Source organism: Oryctolagus cuniculus, chromosome X (genome assembly GCF_964237555.1).
Source record: "Oryctolagus cuniculus chromosome X, mOryCun1.1, whole genome shotgun sequence".
Classification (NCBI taxonomy): domain Eukaryota; kingdom Metazoa; phylum Chordata; class Mammalia; order Lagomorpha; family Leporidae; genus Oryctolagus; species Oryctolagus cuniculus.
In genome coordinates, this window is record NC_091453.1 from 114315577 (window position 1) to 114335014 (window position 19438).

General features: G+C 39.6%; 1 protein-coding gene across 1 annotated transcript in view; it reads left to right on the top strand.

The window, feature by feature from the left end:
- The first annotated feature begins 5269 nt into the window (after positions 1–5269).
- VGLL1 (vestigial like family member 1) overlaps positions 5270–19438 on the top strand; it is a 36619-nt gene continuing 22450 nt past the window's right edge. Inside the window, exon 1 of the mRNA XM_008273255.4 lies at positions 5270–5388. Within this exon, the coding sequence (XP_008271477.1) occupies positions 5339–5388 (50 nt within the window). The 5' untranslated portion in view covers positions 5270–5338. The remainder of the gene's footprint in view (positions 5389–19438) is intronic.

Genomic DNA, 19438 nt, shown 5'->3' on the forward strand with positions numbered 1-19438 from the left:
AAACACACATTCTATGCGTGTGTGGAAAGAGGCTTCAGTTATGGGAGGCTGCCCTCACATCTTGACCTCTTTTCTCCTGCTCTTTAATTTGGTTGATATTAAATACTCATGTTCTTTTCATATAAACACTCAAAGAAGACACCAAAGAACTATAAAGTGGTAAATAAGACATGATAGAAATTAAGTCATGAGGCACACAGACCCACATGATTATGAATTAGGTTTTATATTGGTTCTGAAAACTATTGTAAAGCAACAATACATACTGTTATCAAAAGGGAATAAATTTTGGGAGGTGGCTTCCAAGTACAGAAATGCTGGAAACTTATCTGATAGAATTTCTAAATTTAATGCTCACTAGGCTATTTAATTTACACAAAATATTGAATAATGCATTCAACCATAAATTCATGAACCAGAAGTTGATTTCTGGCATGCCTTAAATGGTGTGAATGCTTTGTTTTCTGAGTCTATGAGTACCTTGTATGAGTACAAATGTGAAACTTCACATTAGATATTTTTTAAAAAAAATACTGGTCTTGGCAATATTACTGAAATGCTGAAATCATTATTGCTTTCTACAACAGAAACTTTAACAAGGCAAAATTGGAATAGTTTTTGTTAAGTATGTCTCTTTTCCTTTGCAAGTAGTAACTCTCCTTGTCACCCTGGGGAGCCAATGCAGTCCATTTGGAAGTCATTACCTCTTCCTTTTCAGAATGTAATCTATTTCCCTAATGTAAATTGGTTATTTCTGAGGCCCTGAGAGAAGATAGGAATTAGCTAATATTAAGCATTTCCCAAATAATAAGATGAATCACATTTTTTAAAGCCAAACATTTTCATGTAATGCAAAGAAGTGCTCTTAATTAATTTGAACAAATCCATGGCTTAGAGAATAGAGAGAGGCTTGTAAATGTGCCGTTCATGAATATTGTCAATATTCTTTTAAATAAAGATTTCTATCTGAAAGAATGAGAACCACAGAGTTCTTCCATTTGCTAGTTCACTCCCCCAAATGATTGCAATGACTGAGGCTGGGTCAGGCTGAAGCCAGGAGCCAAAGACTTTATCTGGGTCTCCCACATGAGTGGCAGGGGCACTTTGATCATCTTCTACTGCCTTCCCATGCATATTAGCAAAGGGCTGGCTCAGAAATGGAGCCACCAGGACTGTAACCTTACCAGCAATGTGAGATGGGATGCCAGCATCGCAGATGGTGGCTTAACCCACTGTGCCACAACCTGGCCTCTGTTGTCAATATTCCTATGGATTGTTTTTTCCCTATAAAGTTTCAGATGCATGCCTGTTTTTATATGCTCACTTCAATTCATTTGAAATGAGCTGGTTTGGAGCCAGAATTATGGCTCCTTGCTAATGTGCCTGGGAGGGCAGCTGAAGATGGTCCTTGCCATCTACGTGGTAGAGAAGGAAGGAAATCCTGGCTCCTAGCTCCTGTCTTCTACCTGGCCAACTGCCTGATGTGGCCACTTAGGGAATGAACCCATTTTTCTCTGTCTCTTCCTTTCTCTCTCTCATTCTGCCTTTGAAATAAGCAAAAATGTATCTAAAAATGAAATTTTAAAAATCAGTTGGCTGAAGAGATGTTTGCTTCTTACCACATCTCATGTTACATGACTGGCTTTGTTTATAACTAAGTAAAAAACTTCTTGATACAAGAAAAAAAAAGTTCAACTTATTCCTTTCCAAAATCACAAGTTGATATTGCAAATAGCCTAAATTCTTGGATACCAGTTGGCACATAAAACGACTACATAGCAGAAATACTTCATCATGTAAAGTTGACATTTGGTTGTTTGGAATTTTATAGGTTTATTTTACCAAGGTTTTTAAAGCAAGGAAATACTGATGTTATGGTGTTTAAGATGCATTACCATCAGAAAGCATAAACAGATTGTCTTGTGTTCATATTTTAGTTATCTGCAGAACTTAAAGACTGTAATGTTAATATACAGTGTTCATCCCAGGCTAGATTACAGAAAGCTAGGATAGCAGCAGCAGTATGAAAGTATGGCTTTTTTGCTGCCTGTCTTCTGCTTTCTGCACTGCTTCTTAGTTTCTGCTGAAACAGTAATGATAATATTAGAAGAGCCAAGCTCAGAATAAAACAGCTTTTAAAAAATTTCTATTTATTTGAAAAGCAGAGGAGGAGAGGGAGAGAGAGACTTCAGTATGCTAGTTCACTTCCCAAATGGCCACAACAGCATGGGTTATGCCAGGCCGAAGCTGGAAGCTAGGAACTCCATCCAGGTCTCCCATAGGATGTCCTATTCCATGGATGGGCAGAGGCTCAAGGACTTGTGCCATCCTCTGTTACCTTCTCAGGTGCCTTAGCAGAAAGCTGGATTGGAAACAGAGTAGGCAGGACTTGAACTGGTGCTCATATGTGGTATACTATCCTCCTGAGTGACAACTTAATCCACTGCACTATAACAGAATAAAACTGCCCCCCCCAGAATAAAACATCTTTTAATTTACCATTTTCCAGGTTTATCCTTGAAATTAAACAAGCAATATTTGTAAAGCTACATCTTAATGTAAAATTTCCATATTTAACTAAACATGTATGTCTGAATTTAATATTTAAAAATATGGTTATCTTTACTTCTTTTCCCAAAAGCAACTTTATGCTACCTTGTAAATTAAAAAGCACATGCTTCAGTTTTTATGTGATTCTTAAGTAGTTACAGATTAGAATTAATAAAAATGTGTACAGCATTTCAGTGCTTCTGATAATCACCTTAGTGGAAACCTTGATTATCTCATTGACATTCTGTTAGACTATTGATCTAGTGTATTCACACTCACTCTAAAATCTTTGAATAATTTGATTTAGTCATTTAGCAGGCCTATGTTGGGCTAGTGTGTGCCCAATTATATGCTAGATGAGATGTAGCAGTGAACAATATAAAAGCATGGACCCTCCTTCAATGACCGGTGTAATGCCTGTGTTGAAAGACACAGCTGAAAAACAATGTGACATTGATCCAACAAGACCAATTCTAGAGCCTGGAACAGTATCAGCACATAGGAGTTCAGCAAATATTTGTTAAGTGGATTCATTTATCCTGATTCATGTGAAGCAGTTCATTGGCTACACCTACCTTGTCAGTCTTCTCCCAGTCTTACCACCTCTGCACAACTGTTCAAACCAAAAAATCTTGCCTCCTTTATCTCTTATATTCAAGCCCTATTGACTGTAACTCCAAATATATCCAGACTCTGAATACTTTTCCCCATCTCCGCTCCCATCACCTTGGTACAAACTATCACCTCTCACCTGCTTGCCTGAAAGAACATTCAAGCTGTACTGCCTATTTGCACTTTTGTACTATTCCAAGAAATTTTTAAAAGTATTTATTTGAAAGGCAAAATGACACAGAGAGAAGGAGAGACAGAAAGAGATCTTCCATCTGCTGGTTCACTCCCCAAATGGCTGCAATGGATGGGGCTGGGCCAGGCTGAAGCCAGGAATCTGGAACTCCAACTGGGTCTCCCACATTGCTGGTAGGGGCCCAAGCACCTGGGCCATCTTCTGCTACTTCCCCAGGTGCATAAGCAGGAAGCTGGATTGGAGGTGGAGCAGCTGGGACTTAAACCAGTACCTCCAATATGGGATGCTGGAATCGCAGGCAGCAGAGTAACTCACTGCACCACACACTGGCCCACCAAGAAATTTTTTTACAGAACAACTAAGGACATTAAAACAAAAATCACTATCCCAATTGCCCTGATAGCTTTCTATTAAAGTGCTCCAATAGTACTTAAAATAAAATTCAAACACTGTGCTGGGGCTTGCTCGGAAAAAGTCTCAAAATATCTTGCTCCTGCTTGACTCTCTAGAAACTCATCTCAGAACTCGTCCTAGCCCATCACTCTTCAGGCTCACAAGCATTTCAGTTTCTCATGCCCACCTCTTTGCAGACACCTCTGACTGGGAGGATCTCTAGCCAAACTGGATGATTTTTTATCCTTCAGACTGATTAAATATCAGCTACTTAGAAATCCTGACCCTCCTCTATATCCACAGTGACCCATCCCTCCTCCCTACCCAAATATCCTTTGGTGCTAATACTGTTGAATCTTCTTCAGAGCAATTATTAAACTTACATTTGCATGTATGTTCCTTGTCGCTCTACCCCATGTCACACCACCCTAGCAGCATGCAAGCTCTGAATAGCCAAGGGTTTTGTCCTGATCTCTTCCCTATCTCCAGTGCCTAGAATGGTGACTGGCATGTAACAGACAAGCAAATAGGTTTAATAGGATTGGAAAAAAAATTATCCCAAAGTGTTGCATTCTGTTCGGAGATCCACGTTTTTAGAAAAATGTGAACTTCAAGTAGGTCAAGGGAAGAGGAACAACAAGAGTTATTTGTAATATAAAACCAATGAGATAAGATTCAGAGAACAGAAGGCACAGTTAATCACTACTTGGGGACAGAACAATTACATTATTACAATTTCATAATATTGTTTTTCTTCACTTTCATAGGGAATTGGATTTGAAGTATACAAAAGGCCATGCTGAGATCCTAGAGATCCTTGAAAATTCATGGAAAATGTATATTATGAAAAAGCTATGTATCAATTTCAATATTTTGTACCACAATAAACTTATCTTTTAATTTCAATTCTCCATAAACCTTTTGAACCTTCTAAAATTTTCTGATATTTCATCACAGAGGATGCTCTGTGATCCTCACAGAGGAGCTTATGAAATTCTCATTTCTAGATATAAAACACCTTTCTTAAATAAACAGGGAAATGCCCCCTGGAACATCCCTTGATTTGATGTCTAAAATGATTTGATTCTCTGACTTCCCTATACTCTTCTTCTGTGTCATTTTATTTTTTCTATTCTCTATAAAGCTAGAAATGTTGCCAAAGTTGTGTGTATTTACAGCTTGTTTGGATCCCTTGCAGCCCAACTGCATTTATTATCCTTAAGCATTAGGGGTAGCTCCGTGTGGGATTACAATGAAGAAATGATAGCCAGATTCGAATGCAGGTGCCAGTATTTCTGCTACAAACTTAGTCTTGTTAACACCAAGGCACTGAGCTTCATTTTCAGTTCTACTTTGATATGAATTCATGAGGAATGATGGCAAGCATAATGATGAAGTCAGCAGACAGCTTCCTATGAGTGGGAGTACGCAAGTGTATCCCTGGAATGCAAGAACAAGCCTGCAAATCTAGCCACTTTAACCTTTTTGTATCCAAGCCTCATGCAATTGGGAGTTTCCTTAGGAAACTTTTAGAAGCACTAAACTGTTCATTCATTCCATTAATACAGGCTGTGAGCCAGGCACTGTTCTATGTCTAGAAATACAAGAATTAACAGGAGGAGACTGAAGAAAGAAAGATCGTGAGTGTATATATATTTATATTTATATATTTATTTCATATTAAATATATGTATTTAAAAGATAAAATTAGATGGTAGATGCTGGGAACCAATCAAATCAGGATAATGCTCTAGAGAAAACCTGGTGACAGAAGGTAATTCTTTAGCTGGGGTGGGAAGGAGTGAACATCTCTGAAGAGGATCCATTCAAGTCAACACCCACATGATGGGGAAGATCCCAATCCCGCCAGATGAAGAGCTGGGGCAAGATGGTTCCAAGCAGAGAAAATAGGAAAAGACAAGACTGAGGCATGAATAAGCTTGGTGTGTCCAAGGCCAGTGGGATCGGAGCAGTGTGAGCAATGGCAGGAAGGGTGGCAGATGAGGTTATGGGAGCTAGACCAGGATAGAGCAGGGCTTGAGAGGCATGCAGTGAGGGTGGGTTTATTCAGAGTGTAATGGAAATCCATTAGAGAGGTGAACAAACGCAGACTAAGCAGCACTGCAATCTGATTGGTGTATTAAAGGGATCTTCTTAATCGCTATGTGGAGAATGAACTAGAAGGAAGAGATTGGAAATGAGGCTATTTTATTACTACAGGCAAGCAAAGTTGGTGGTTTGGATCAGGATGGTAGCTATGGAAAGAGTGAAAAGTGATTGCGTTGTGTTCAGGGCATATTTGGGAGGTAGATATCTCATGGAAGGATAAGGATGTTAAGAAGTTTGGATTTTATAACCACTGCATGTATTTCTATTGTAATGTTGCACCTGGAAAAAATGTTTCAAAAGTGTGTGCTAAATACAATGGGACTTGTAGCAAATGTATGGTTAGGGCTAACCACTTAAAACCCATGGAAGTTTGTAACTAGAACATTAAGAAGAGCAGTGCTAATTCCAATGATAGTAAATAGTGGAACTTTACTCACTATTTGATAGCACTTGTGCCCCATATCCCAGCCCATTAATGATTTTGTAGCCTTAAACCCTGAGTCACTTTCCTCCAACACATAAGTCCTAGATGACATTCACTTGCAGTAAACAGCATTCTTGTCAACATGTAAAAAATGATCTGGGACATAGTGTTTCTCACCTTTTGTCAGTTAGCATAGGATGTTAAATGTTAACATTGTTTTACACACCTTTGCAGCATCTTCATCTATATTCATAGCTTTCTCAGATGGTTTAACATAGAAGAAAATGTAGCCAATCCTTTAAAAAATGTCATAGCCAATATTTAAACTGCTAAGCTAGTACTAAAGGAAGGTATTTCTGTAGATTTTCTGAAATGTGATTTTTCAGTATATTAAAAGACATAAAAAAGGATATTGCACTGAAAAACATATTTCTTATTTATAAAAGATAACTACCGGCCAACAAGAAAGTTTTAGTATGAACATTGCTTATCTGTGGAAACCTACAGAGGGATTGATAGCATTGGTGGTCTGCTTAATTTTAAAACAGAACTCAACTCAAGCAACCTAATGAATCAGTCTACAAAAACGTACAGTACAGCTGCCTCTTCATCAGGCAGCTAGAGCTAGAAATGATTAAGTTGGTAAAGGTTGAGGAGAAAGGGCTACTGAAGTAAGAGAAAAGCAGGAAAAGTTAGTGTCATGGAAGCCAAGAGGAGAATTTTTGAAGAATAAAAGGGAGTAATCAAATCAGTTAAATGCATCCAAGAGGTTGAGTAGGATGAGGACTGAGAGGTTTCATTCAATTTAGTAACTCTGAGGTTATTGGCGACAAGAGCAGATACTTCAGCGTGCTGAAATGGAAGCTCCAGGGGAGCAAGTGAATGGTAAGTTGAGAGAGAGTGGCAGTAACCAACCATGGACAATAAGTTCAAGAAGCTCTGCTGTGAAGGGCATCAGAGGAATGGAAATAGATCTGGAGGAGGGATTGTTACAGATGGAAGATACATGACATTTTTGAATGGTGATGGGAATGATTCGGTAGAGATAGAGAAATTGAAGCAGAAGAGGGTAAAATATTCAAGATAATCCTTAAACTTGATTCTTTCCCCAATTCATAGCCAATTGTTTCAATATCATTAATTGATCTGTTCCTTACCAATTTAAAACTTTTAAAAATTTGAAAATCTCATTTATGATGGGTCTTGAATAAAGTTCATGGAAAATGCATATTATGAAAAAACTATGAATGAACTTCAAATGCTTTGCATCAAAAATAAATATCTCTAAATTCCAGTTTTCCATAAACTTTTTGAAGTGTCCTCCTGCACTTGTGCTGTATAATCTGTTCCATCTCTATTCCATGACTTAAGCTTTCAAACTACTAAAACACTTTTTAAGTTAGTTCCACTGCTTTTTACTAAGTTATGTTATTCCAGTCACTATGTTTTCAATTTGTTTGAATTTTGTCTTATTCTTTAATTACTGCTTTTTCATAGAAGACTAATTTTAACCTATGATCTCAATATTCTCTTGGATATACCTCAAAGTGCCAATTAAAATTTTTTTGCTATTTTCTTTTTAAAATTTTTACTTAACCACAATTGTACATATTTATGAGCTACATTGTGACATTTCAATGTATGTATACAATTCATACTGACCAAATCAGGGTAATCAATATTTCCCTTTCTTTAACATTACTCTGTGATTGCAAGCTTGAAGTATATTTGTTCATACATTATATACTAGGTCATTGTGAACTATAGCCTTCCCTCTATGCTTTGGAACACCAAGAACTTATTCCTTCTCTCTAAGTTTGATTTGTTACTCACTATCCAAACTCAATATCCCTGCCAGCCTCTAGTAATGAACATTCTGTGTTCAGATTGAGGTTTGTTTTTTAAGCTTACAAATATAAAAGAGAATATGCAGGATTTGTATTTCTTGACTTATTGTTTTCACAATCAAGTGGAATTTATCACAGTGATTCAAGGGTGGTTCAACATTTCCAAAGCAATAAACATCATAAATTACATCAACACAATGAAGAACAAAAACCGTATGATCATCTCAGCAGATGCAGAAAAAGCATGTGATAATATTCAATATTCATTCATGATTAAAAAACTCTCCACAAATGTGCTATAGAAGGAACATGCTTCAAAAGCATAAAGGCCATATATGACAAACCCACAGCCACTATCATACCAAATGGGAAAAACCTTAAAAACATTTCCATTCAGATCTGGAACAAGACAAGGATGTCTACTATTACAACTCTTATTCAATATAGTATTAGAAGTATTAGCAAGATCAATTAAGGAACAGAAAGAAATAAGGCATATAGTTTGGAAAGGAAGAATTCAAATTATCCATGTTTGTAAATAACATGATTTAGACACAGAAAAATCTAGCCACTCCTCCAAAGGTCATTAGAAATGAGAAACCAATTCAGTAAAGTGGTAAGATAGAAAAATCATCATCTAGGGAACACAAGCATTTTTTTAAACTTTTATTTAGTAAATATAATTTTCCAAAGTACAGTTTATGCATTACAATGGCTTTTCCCCCCATAACTTCCCTCCCACCTGCACCCCTCCCATCTCCCGCTCCCTCTCCCATTCCATTCACATCAAGATTCATTTTCAATTATCTTTATATACAGAAGATCAATTTAGCATATATTAAGTAAAGATTTCATCAGTTTGCACCCACACAGAACATAAAGTGTAAAGTACTGTTTGAGTATTAGCTATAGCATTAGTTTACATTGGACAACACATTAAGGACAGAGATCCCACATAAGGAGTAAGTACACAGTGACTCCTGTTGTTGACTTAACAATTTAACACTCTTGTTTATGGTGTCAGAAATCTCCCTAGGCTCTAGTCATGAGTTTCCAAGGCTATGGAAGCCTCTTGAGTTCACAGACTCCGATCTTATTTAGACAAGGTCATAGTGAAAGTGGAAGTTCTCTCCTCCCTTCAGAGAAAGGTACCTCCTTCTTTGATGGCCTGTTCTTTCTACTGGGATCTCACTCACAGAGACTTTTCATTTAGTTTTTTTTTTTTTTTTTTTTTTTTTTGCCAGAGTGTCTTGGCTTTCCATGCCTAAAATACTCTCATGGGCTCTTCAGCCAGATCTGAGTGCCTTAAGGGCTGATTCTGAGGCCAGAGTGCTGTTTAGGACATCTGCCACTCTATGAGTCTGCTGTGTATCCCGCTTCCCATGTTGGATCGTTCTCTCCCTTTTTTATTCTGTCAGCTAGTATTCGCAGACACTAGTCTTGTTGGGGTGATTCCTTTGACTCTTAGACCTATCAGTGTGATCAATTGTGAATTGAAATTGATCACTTGGACTAGTGAGATGGCATTGGTACAAGAACAGAAGCATTTTTATGCACCAATAATGATCTTGCTGAAAGGGAACTCAAGAAAACATTCCAATTTATAATATCTATATGAAATTTTAATATTTAGGAATAAATTTTAGCAAAAGAAGAGAAATATCTCTACAATGAGAATTATAAACACTGATGAAAGAAATAAGCAAGGACACAGAACAAAGGAAAGATATTCCTTGTCCATGGATTAGAAGAATTAGTATTGTAAAAATGTCCATACTACCTAAATCAATCTACAGACTCAATGCAATCCTCATCAAAATAGTAATGAAATTCTTTACAGAATTAGAAAAAAATCCTAAAATTCATCTAGAACCACAAAAGACCCTGAGTAGTCAAAGCAATCCTGAGGTGGAAGAAAACTGGTGGCATCATAATACTTGATTTCAAAGTATACTCCAAAGTTATAGTAATGAAAATACACATGGAATGGGCATAAAAACAGATACATAGGTCAGTGGAACAGAAAAAAGAACGCAGCAATTAATCCATGTTTATTCATCCAGCAGATTTTTCACAAAAGTACCTACAATATACATTGGAGAAGGGATAGTCTCTTCCCTAAATGGTGCTGGCAACGTTGAGTGTCTATACATAAAAGAATGAAATTAGATCTATACCTCTCACTATATACAACATGGATCAAAGACCTAAACTTAAGCCCTGAAACTATGAAATTGCTGGAAGAAAATGTAGTGGAAACATCAAGAAATTGGTGTAGATGATGACTTCAAAAGTGCAGGCAACAAAAGCAAAACTGGAAACATGGGATTATATCAAACTCAGAAGCTTCTGCACAGTAAAGAAAGCACTCATTAGAATGAAGAGACATCTGATAGAATGGAAGAAAATATTTACAAGCCGCTTATCTGACAAAGGATTAATATCCAGAATATATAAGGATGTCAGAAAACTCAACAGCAACAACCACAACAAAAACCAGTCTGGATAAGAAATGGGCAAAGAACTTGAATAGACAGTTCTCAAGTGAAGAAATACAAATGTTTAATAAATATATGGAAAAAAGTTCAATATCACCAATCATCAGGGAACTGCAAATCAAAACCACAATGAGGTATCACCTCACTTTTTCAGAATGCCTATTATCCAAAAGACAGAGAGTAAGTAAAAAATGCTGGCAAGGATGTGAAGAGAGGGAAACGCTCATACACTGTGAGTGGGAATGTAAATTAGTGCAGCCACTGTGGGAAAAAGTGTGAAGATTGCCTAAATAACTAAAAATAGACCTGCCATATGACCCAGCAATCCCATTACGGGGTATATACCCCAAATTCTTGAACACAATATATCAAAGAGATACTTGAACCACCATGTTTATAACAACACCATTCTCAATAGCTAAGATCATGGAATCAACCAAGGTGACCATCATCAAATTAATCATAAAGAAAATGTTGTATATGTACGCAATGGAATACTATGCAGCCAAAAAAAATGAAATCCTATCCAGCAATAGAATTGGAAGACATCATGTTAAGCCATTAGAAGTTTTTTAAAAATTTATTTATTTGAAAGGCAGAGTTACATAAAGGAAGACAGAGAGAGAGAGGAAGTCTTCCATCCACTGGTTCACTCCCCAAATGGCAGCAACTGCTGCAGCTGCGCCAATCTGAAGCCAGGAGCCAGGAGCCAGGAGCTTCTTCTGGGTCTCCCACACAGGTGCATATGCCCAAGGACTTAGGCCATCTTCTACTGCTTTCGCAGGCCATAGCAGAGAGCTAGATGGGAAGTGGAGCAGCTGGGATTCAAACCAGTACCCATATGGGATGCTGGCACTGCAGACAGTGGCTTTACCTGCTATGCCACAGCACTGACCCCACAATTACAATTTTTAAAACATATCTTCTTCTGCTTTCCACATTAAGTTTTCCTTAGAAGTCAGTTGTTTTGCATTGTCTTCTTAGTGTTTCTGTAAAATGCAGTTTTCCTTAAATGTCTAGTGATTGACCATTCATATGAATCAGATTGCTATATTTTGGTACGTTTCTTGGAGTCCTCTGCAGTCATGTACTACTGCAAGTAGTCACTACTCACTGGACAGGATTCCTCTCTGAACAATGGCAGAGCTGTGCAGGTGAGTGTTGTGGGTGTCTCAACAAGGGGGTTCCCCTTTTTGAAATATGGATAGGGAACTGGTTGCAGTCTGGCTAGTTAACAGTTCAGAGGTTAGTAAAGCATCTAATTATTATTGGATATATTGTGTTTTAAAGGTTGTCACTGTGATACCAAAGTCCCTTTTGTCTTCATATACTTTTATGGCCCTAAAATTACCTAAGCACACCCCACTTCTGTCTCTAACCACAAAGTCCACCCTAGACTCCCTCTTTGTTCACAAGAAAGACTTTATTTAGAAAGCTATTCTCACTGGCTATAGCCAGGGCTGAACACTACAATAAGACACTGCACAGAGTTGGAGAGTGGCCCAGTTAATTTGGCATACCTTCAGTGCACTTCTCTAGCTCCTAGCCACTGCTAACTCTGAACTTTTTCTGGGGCTCCATTTGGGAGTCCATGACCATTTCTCCAATATCCTTCTCTTACTTCTCTGTTAACAGGGTGTGAGTTCAGTGTTATCATTTCCAGAATTGCTTTCTGTTTCTGGGAGGTCACAAAACATAGTGGTTTAGCATGGAAACACTAGAGCTAGACTTCCTGCTTTGCCAAGCTATGTAACCTCTCCATGACTCTATTTACCTCATTTTAAACATTGAATAACATGAGGGCACTTCAAAAATTTGTGGAAAATGGAAATAAAAGATAGTTTATTTTTGTGCAAAATACTTTTTTAGGAATCCATGCCTAATTTTTTTACAACACACATTTTACATGACTTTTTGAAGATCCCTCATATAGAAATATCCTTGTGATAATATCCATCTTGTAGAATGATTTAAATGGCTTCATACATGTACACTGTCTATTGTAGTACTTGGTTCACTATTTTTCTCTGGTCTCTCGGTGATACCTTTTCTGACTTTATAGCACTGCTCTGGTTTTTTGCTTTTTTGTGCGGGGGAGGTCCTCTTATTTTTATGCCTTTTGGCATTTTATTAGGATCTTAAGAGGATGAGATTAAAAACATTGGTTCTGTTCATCACCTTGAAACTGAAGTGAGTACTTCCATCTAGAAACACAATTAAATGAATCCTAAGTTGTGAGTTTTCTGCAGTCTTGAATTTCAGCTTTTCTCGATTTGCTTAGAATGGCATAGCTGCAAGACGTTTGAAAGATTATGTAGTAGAGCGTCTTCACTTAAGAAATGGGCAAAAAGTGAGAAATAACTTCACCTAAGTTATGAATCTCTGATTGAAGTCAAGATCTCTTGTCTCCTAGTCTAATTCCTCTACCACTAAAAGTAAAGAAACAATATCTCCCATATGCACCAAAATTATAAAACTACTGAGTCTGTGCCTATCTGAGGCCTCTTTCCCCTTTTATAAGAGAACAATGTTTCCTCCTATGGATAATAAATCCTTCCACCTGTACCTTGACCCCATCGCCTTCACACTATAATAACTTTACATTATTAATAACACTTTCCCTCTGTGGTATATTCAACCTCTTGCTCTCTCAACCGGTTCCTTGCTATTGGCCTATAATCATGTTGAATTCTATCCCTTTATGAAAAAGAGACGACAACCTCACTTGACCCCTGCATCTCCCACCCTCAGATTCTGTTCTTTCTCTCTATTCTTCCACCTCCAAACTCCCACAAAGCATTCCCTGTATTGCCAGTACCAGCCTCTTCCTCTCTTCTCCTCCCAATTTACCTCTCTCAGATGTCTCTCCTGACTAACCGGTTCCAAGGACCCTCAAAATCAATTGCTTATAATAAGCCTTTCTTTTTGAGTCCCCTAAACAAGACATTCTTTCAGTGTTTCCTATCTCAGTGAAGCTGCACTTAATGATCAAATATGCAACCCCCACATTTAGGAATTATCTTTGATATGCCTCCTTCCCTATATTCAATTAGGGAAGAAATTTGTTGATTTTATTTTTGAAAACCTCTTGAATTCATCTGCTTCACTCTACTTCCATCTCCTTCCCCACAGCTCCAGATGTAGCTGCCCTCATCTCTGCTCTAGACCATGAGAATGGCTTTCTATTGGTCTATTCATGTGTGCTTATTCCTTCAGCCCTTTCTCTGCACTATAGCCAGTAGCTCACTGATGTTTGCAAAATGTACATCTTAAGTTATGTCATTTCTTCCCCCCCAACACTCCTTGGCACATAATATTGTAAAAGTCTTTGATAACTTCATATTATTCTCAGAAAAAAGACAAAATTCCTTAATATGCATTGCAATGTTCTTGTTACCTTTCCTGCTCATTTTGTACCATTCTCCCCCTACTGTCTCCACTTGAAACATACTGCTTTCTTTTCTCCTGTCACTCATATTGGCCTGGTCCCTCCCACCTCAGAGCTTTTGCACGTGCTGTTTCTACCACTTGGAACACTCCTCCTTCCTTTCTTTGTTTGTCTAACTCCTTCTCAGACTATCAGATCTCAGTTCAGGCATTGTTTCCACAGGAAGGGTACCCAGTTTTCCATAATTAAGTCAGGATTCCTTACCCTAGGCTTTCCCAGTACCAGGCATTGATTCATCACTGTTGCAATTATACATTTATTTCTATGAATAATTTCTCCCTCCACTTTTTATCCGGTTAGTTGACAAATATTTGCTGAGTCTCCACTGTATCCCAAGCATTACCCTTCATATGCATGGATCTTAAAATTATTTGAACCAAAATAAACTTATATTTTAATTCCATTTTCCACAAGCTTTTAAAAGTATTCCTCACATTTTATAAACAAATAAATACATTTTATAAAAAATGCTGTGAAGGAACATAAATGGAGTGACAGGGTGGAATTTGAAGGACTGCTACTTTGAACAGAACAGTTAAGAGAATGTTCTCAGAAAAAGTGACTGAAGTAAGTGAACAAGTTATGAGGATGCCTGGGAGATGTACATTGCAGGGAGAATGACTAGCTAGGGGGAAGACCAGAGAGTATTTAACCAGTTCAAAGAATAGCCAGGAAGTCAGTAGGGTGGGCATGGAGTGAAGGGACAATAACTAGAGAGCAGGATGGAGGTGGAGTCTGAGGTTTACGATCTTAGAAAGGTTATGGGAAGAGAAGCTATTAAAAGCTTTTAAACAAGGAGTGATTGGATCGTGTGCATGTTCTAAAATGTTCACTGTGGATGTCTTGAGGTGAATGCATTAGAAAGGGCGGAAAGGGGGGAAGCAAAGGGTCCAGCTAGGGGGTTGTGCTGGTGATCCTGGGAAGAACTGCTGGATGCTTAGACTATGGAAAGCATTGGGGAGGTGGAAAAAAGGACAGAACAGAAAGCATTTGGAGAGGAGAGCACTCAGAATTTGTTGATGTGTTCTTGCAAGCCCCCAGTGAGTCTCCTTTTCACTTAGAGGAAAAGTCAAAGACTTCAGCCTGGCCATTGAGGTCCTATGTGATCCGGCCCTTTCTCTTTCTCCCCTCACTCCCTCCCCTCCAGCCACACTGGCCTCTTCACTGTGCTGTGAACAGATTAAGCAGGGTCTCATAGTTTTGCATTTGGTGTTCCCTAGGGTGCCAGGAAAGCAAGAGTCCATATGACTTTCTCCTTCAGGGTTCTGGTCAAATGTCACCTTATTGCAGAATTCTGGCCTCTATACATTAGCACTCACTCCAATTCCCCTTCCCCATTCCATCTCTCTTTACAGGACTTATCGCTAGCTGACATTGTACATATAGTGCACATATATGTATGTACACACAAACATGTAACATATATGTGCATTCATTCTAGGAAGGCAGAGGTTTGGTCTGTTTTGTGTACTCTAGAACAGAGTTCCCAGAATAGTGGGTGTTCAATACATATTTATTGGATCAATACTGTTGAAAAAGAGTAAGAAACAAGCAAAGGAATGGCTTCAGGGTATAGATCCTGAATGATGGTGCCACTTACTAAGATATTACTGAGGGTTTTCAAGATGAGAATTGGGACACTCTGCTTTAAATCTTTTGTTGGGGTCTATTGCAAACTCACAGAAGCCTTAAGCCTTCACTCCTTCTGCAGCCCATGGGAGCCTTTGACAAATCCAGAATGCAGGGTTCTGAGCTCTTTATTTCTTTCCATGGAGGGAGAGGAAGAAACTAGAGGTAATTCAAAGTGGCTCTCAGTTCTTGAGAGTGAAGTGACATCAGGTTGAGATAAACCTCAAACTTGATGGTTTAGATATTATGGACCCTTGTATATGTTTTCAGACAATTGGCCTCCTAGGTCAAGAGACAATATCACAAAGTGCTTTTTAACGCAAAAAGAATGATTTTTTTGTCTAAAAAAAGAGCTACCCCTTTTCCTCATTCCTGTAGGTGCCCAACCAGGTTGACTCGTTGGAGTGCATTTTCTGCATTCTTAATAGATAGCTAGCAGGAAACGCCTTTATACAGTCCAACTAGAGGGGTAGAAAGTAGCAAGGGGAGGGTACAAATGCCCAGCTTCTGCTTCCGCAAGCACTGAGCCTCTCTGGAACAGGCCAGACAGCTCTGGCTATCCAAACGCACCTTTGCCAGCTCTAGGATCTTGCCCTGTCTCAGGTGATGGTCCAGAACTAAGGTAGGGGAAATTGGGTAATTTTAAGGTGGGTGGAGGGATGGAATCTCAACTGGGACAGAATTGGAGGGCATCATATACTTTTCCCAGGGAGATACAATGTGGTCCCTTTGGGCCTTTGGATCCAAGAGCTCATGACAACCAAGCCCTCTGACTGCCTACGCCACCCCCTGGGTACTAGGTATCAATTTGCAGAACTGCAGGAAAGCGTTCATGCAGGCAGACTGCGGGAAAATTGAGGCCAAACTGCTGTTTTTGGATTCTGTATTCAAGGACATTTTGCAGAAGCTTGGGGAAAGTTTCCATGTCCACTTGGAGCATGTAGTGTCTTTAAAAAAAAGATTTATTTATTTATTTGAAAGAGTTACACAGAGAGAGAGAGAGAGAGAGAGTTCTTCAATCCGGTGGTCCAGTTCCCAATTGACCACAATGGCCGGAGCTGTGCCGATTAGAAGCCAGGAGCCAGGAGCTTCCTCCAGGTCTCGCATGCCAGTGCAGGGGCCGAAGCACTTGGGCCATCTTTCCCAGGCCATAGCAGAGAGCTGGATCAGAAGTGGAGCAGCCGGATCTTGAACCGGTGCACACATGGGATGCCAGCACTGCAGGTGGCGGCTTTACCTGCTACCCCACAGTGCCGGCCCCTGTAGTGTCTTTATATTTTGTGAGTGGTATCCCTTTAGATGCAGCTTCATAACATTTCTTTCTCCTTGAAACAGGACCACCCCAAAATTCAGGCATAAATGAAAGAGACCCTTTGTGGAGGACTCATTTGAGGATGAAGCTGCACAAGTTTCTCCAGAGGTGCAGTGAGACTCAGTTCCTCTCAGGACTAAGCCACACACCATTTCTCAGAATTGTTTCACTTTATTTATTTATGTATTGTTTTCTATTTGAGAAGCAGGGAGAGAGAGACAGAGAGAGAGAGACAGAGAGAGAGAGAGACCTTCCATTCGCTGGTTCACTCTCCAAACATCTACAAAATTTGGATCTGGGATTTGTCAAAGCCAGGAGCCTGGAATTCATCCTATGTCTCCCACGGGGTGGCAGGGACCCAAGTACTTGCCATCATTTGCTGCTTTCCCAGGAGCATTAGCAGGGGGCTGGAACTGGTAGCAGATTCAGGACTCCAATCTGGGACACAGACATCCCAAGGGGTGTCTTAACTGTTGTGCGAAAGGCCTGCCCCACTTCTCAGTTTTAATATCCCTCAAGATGAGTACCGTTCCCTCCACTGTGGTCTAAGTTCAACTGAGAGAATTGCTTGTGAGAAGGATTCAGAGAAGTAGCCGATGGCTTTCCTTTTGAGTGTTGTGTCATGTGTTTGGGGAAGAAAAGAGGAGTAGAAATGCTTGTTGTGGTTTATTCAGAACCCGTACGTAGTTTCCCACAGTCTGAGGCATTTGGGGTGATAGGACTGAATGATTACCTCCAACATTCTCTGTCTCTAACTTTCCTAGCTGAGGTCTCTGTACAAGTGTGCTTCAGGGCCCTGTTTACCCCAGCGTCCAGCAAGCTCTTTCCATTGTGGCCTCAGGGGGAGTTAGTAAAGGTATCTTGCAAGCTGTATCAAGCCCAGTGCACTGATTGCGGGAAATTCTGAGTGAAGAGCACTAGACTTTCAAAGGTAATACCCAGCAGCCAGAGGCTTCCAGAAGAAGCCCTGAGGGAGCGGTCAGAGGTCTGCCTGCATTCCCTGGAGGAAACCAGATGGCCAGCTTAGGGTCTTGGCTTGAGGCCTGCTCAGGATTAGGGGCTATCCTATTCAATAAACAGGGAGACTGGTGCCTATAGACTGAAGGGACCATTAGACCCACCAGATAGGCAGCAAGCAATGGTAGGCTAAAGACAGACATTGGAGACACATAGACATGGGTTCAAAGGTCAGCTCTGGCTGGCGTTGTGGCACAGTGGGTAAAGCCGCTGCCTGCAATGCCAGCATGTCATCTGAGCCCTAGTGTGAGTCCTAGCTGCTCCACTTTCAATCCACCTCCTTGCTAATGGCCTGCAAAAGGCAGTAGGAGATGACCCAAGTGTTTGGGCTCCTGTCACCCATGTGGGAGACTCAGATGAAGCTCCTGGCTCCTGGCTTCAAACTAGCCTGGCCCAGCCTGACTATTGCAGCATTTGGGGAGTGAAACAGCAAATGGAAGATCTCTCTGTGCCTCTTCCTTTCTCTGTGTGTAACTGACTTTTAAGCAAACAGATAAATCTTAAAAAAAAAGAGAGAGAGGCCAGCTCTGCTTCTACTCTGCTATGTTGCCTGGGCAGTTTATTGCGCTTTCTCTAAACTCCTGTTTGCTCAACTGTAAAACGGGGATAATAACACCTACCCTGAGAATTGTAAAAGTTGGAGAGGATAGATGGATAACTTCTGGCCCAGTTGGTACTATGTAAACTGCAGATTTAAAAAAAAGTGGTGGGTAGACATTGTCACACAGTCACTTAAGCTGCCACTTAGGATGCCTGCATCCTTTATCCCGTATCTCCCACAGGAGTGGCAGGGGCCCAAGTACTGCAAATCATTTGCTGACCGATTTAAGTCCAGTTACTGTATGTTTCTCATGCAGTTTCCTGCTAATGTCCCTGGGAGGCAGAAGATGATACAATAATTACCTGAGCCCCTGCCACCCACATGGGAGACCAGAATAGAGTTCCAGGTTTCTGGCTTTAGCCTGGCCTGGTCCCAGCTGTTGCATACACTTGGGTAGCGAACCAGCAAATGGAAGACCTCTCTCACTCCCACTAGCTCTCCATCTCCCTGTACCTTTCCCTCTCTCTCTACCTTTCAAATAAATAAGTAATCAAATAAATAAATAAGTGCTTTTTTTTTTAAAAAAAAAAGTACTGCCTCCACATTTACCACATCACTTTGTATTTTATAACATCTTTGCTTTATTTCTATAGCTCCAAGTGTCTGAATATATCATGTGATTTTTTTATTGGGGAATAATATGTCTCAGTGAAATGCAAAGATTCTAAGTGTACAATCTGATGCATTTTGACAAAAATGTATATCCATGTAGTAACCATCATCATCATCAAAATTTAGGACATTTCTGACATCCCCTAGGTGCTCCCTTATGCCCCTTCTTAGTCAGTCTTCATCCCCAGGCAAG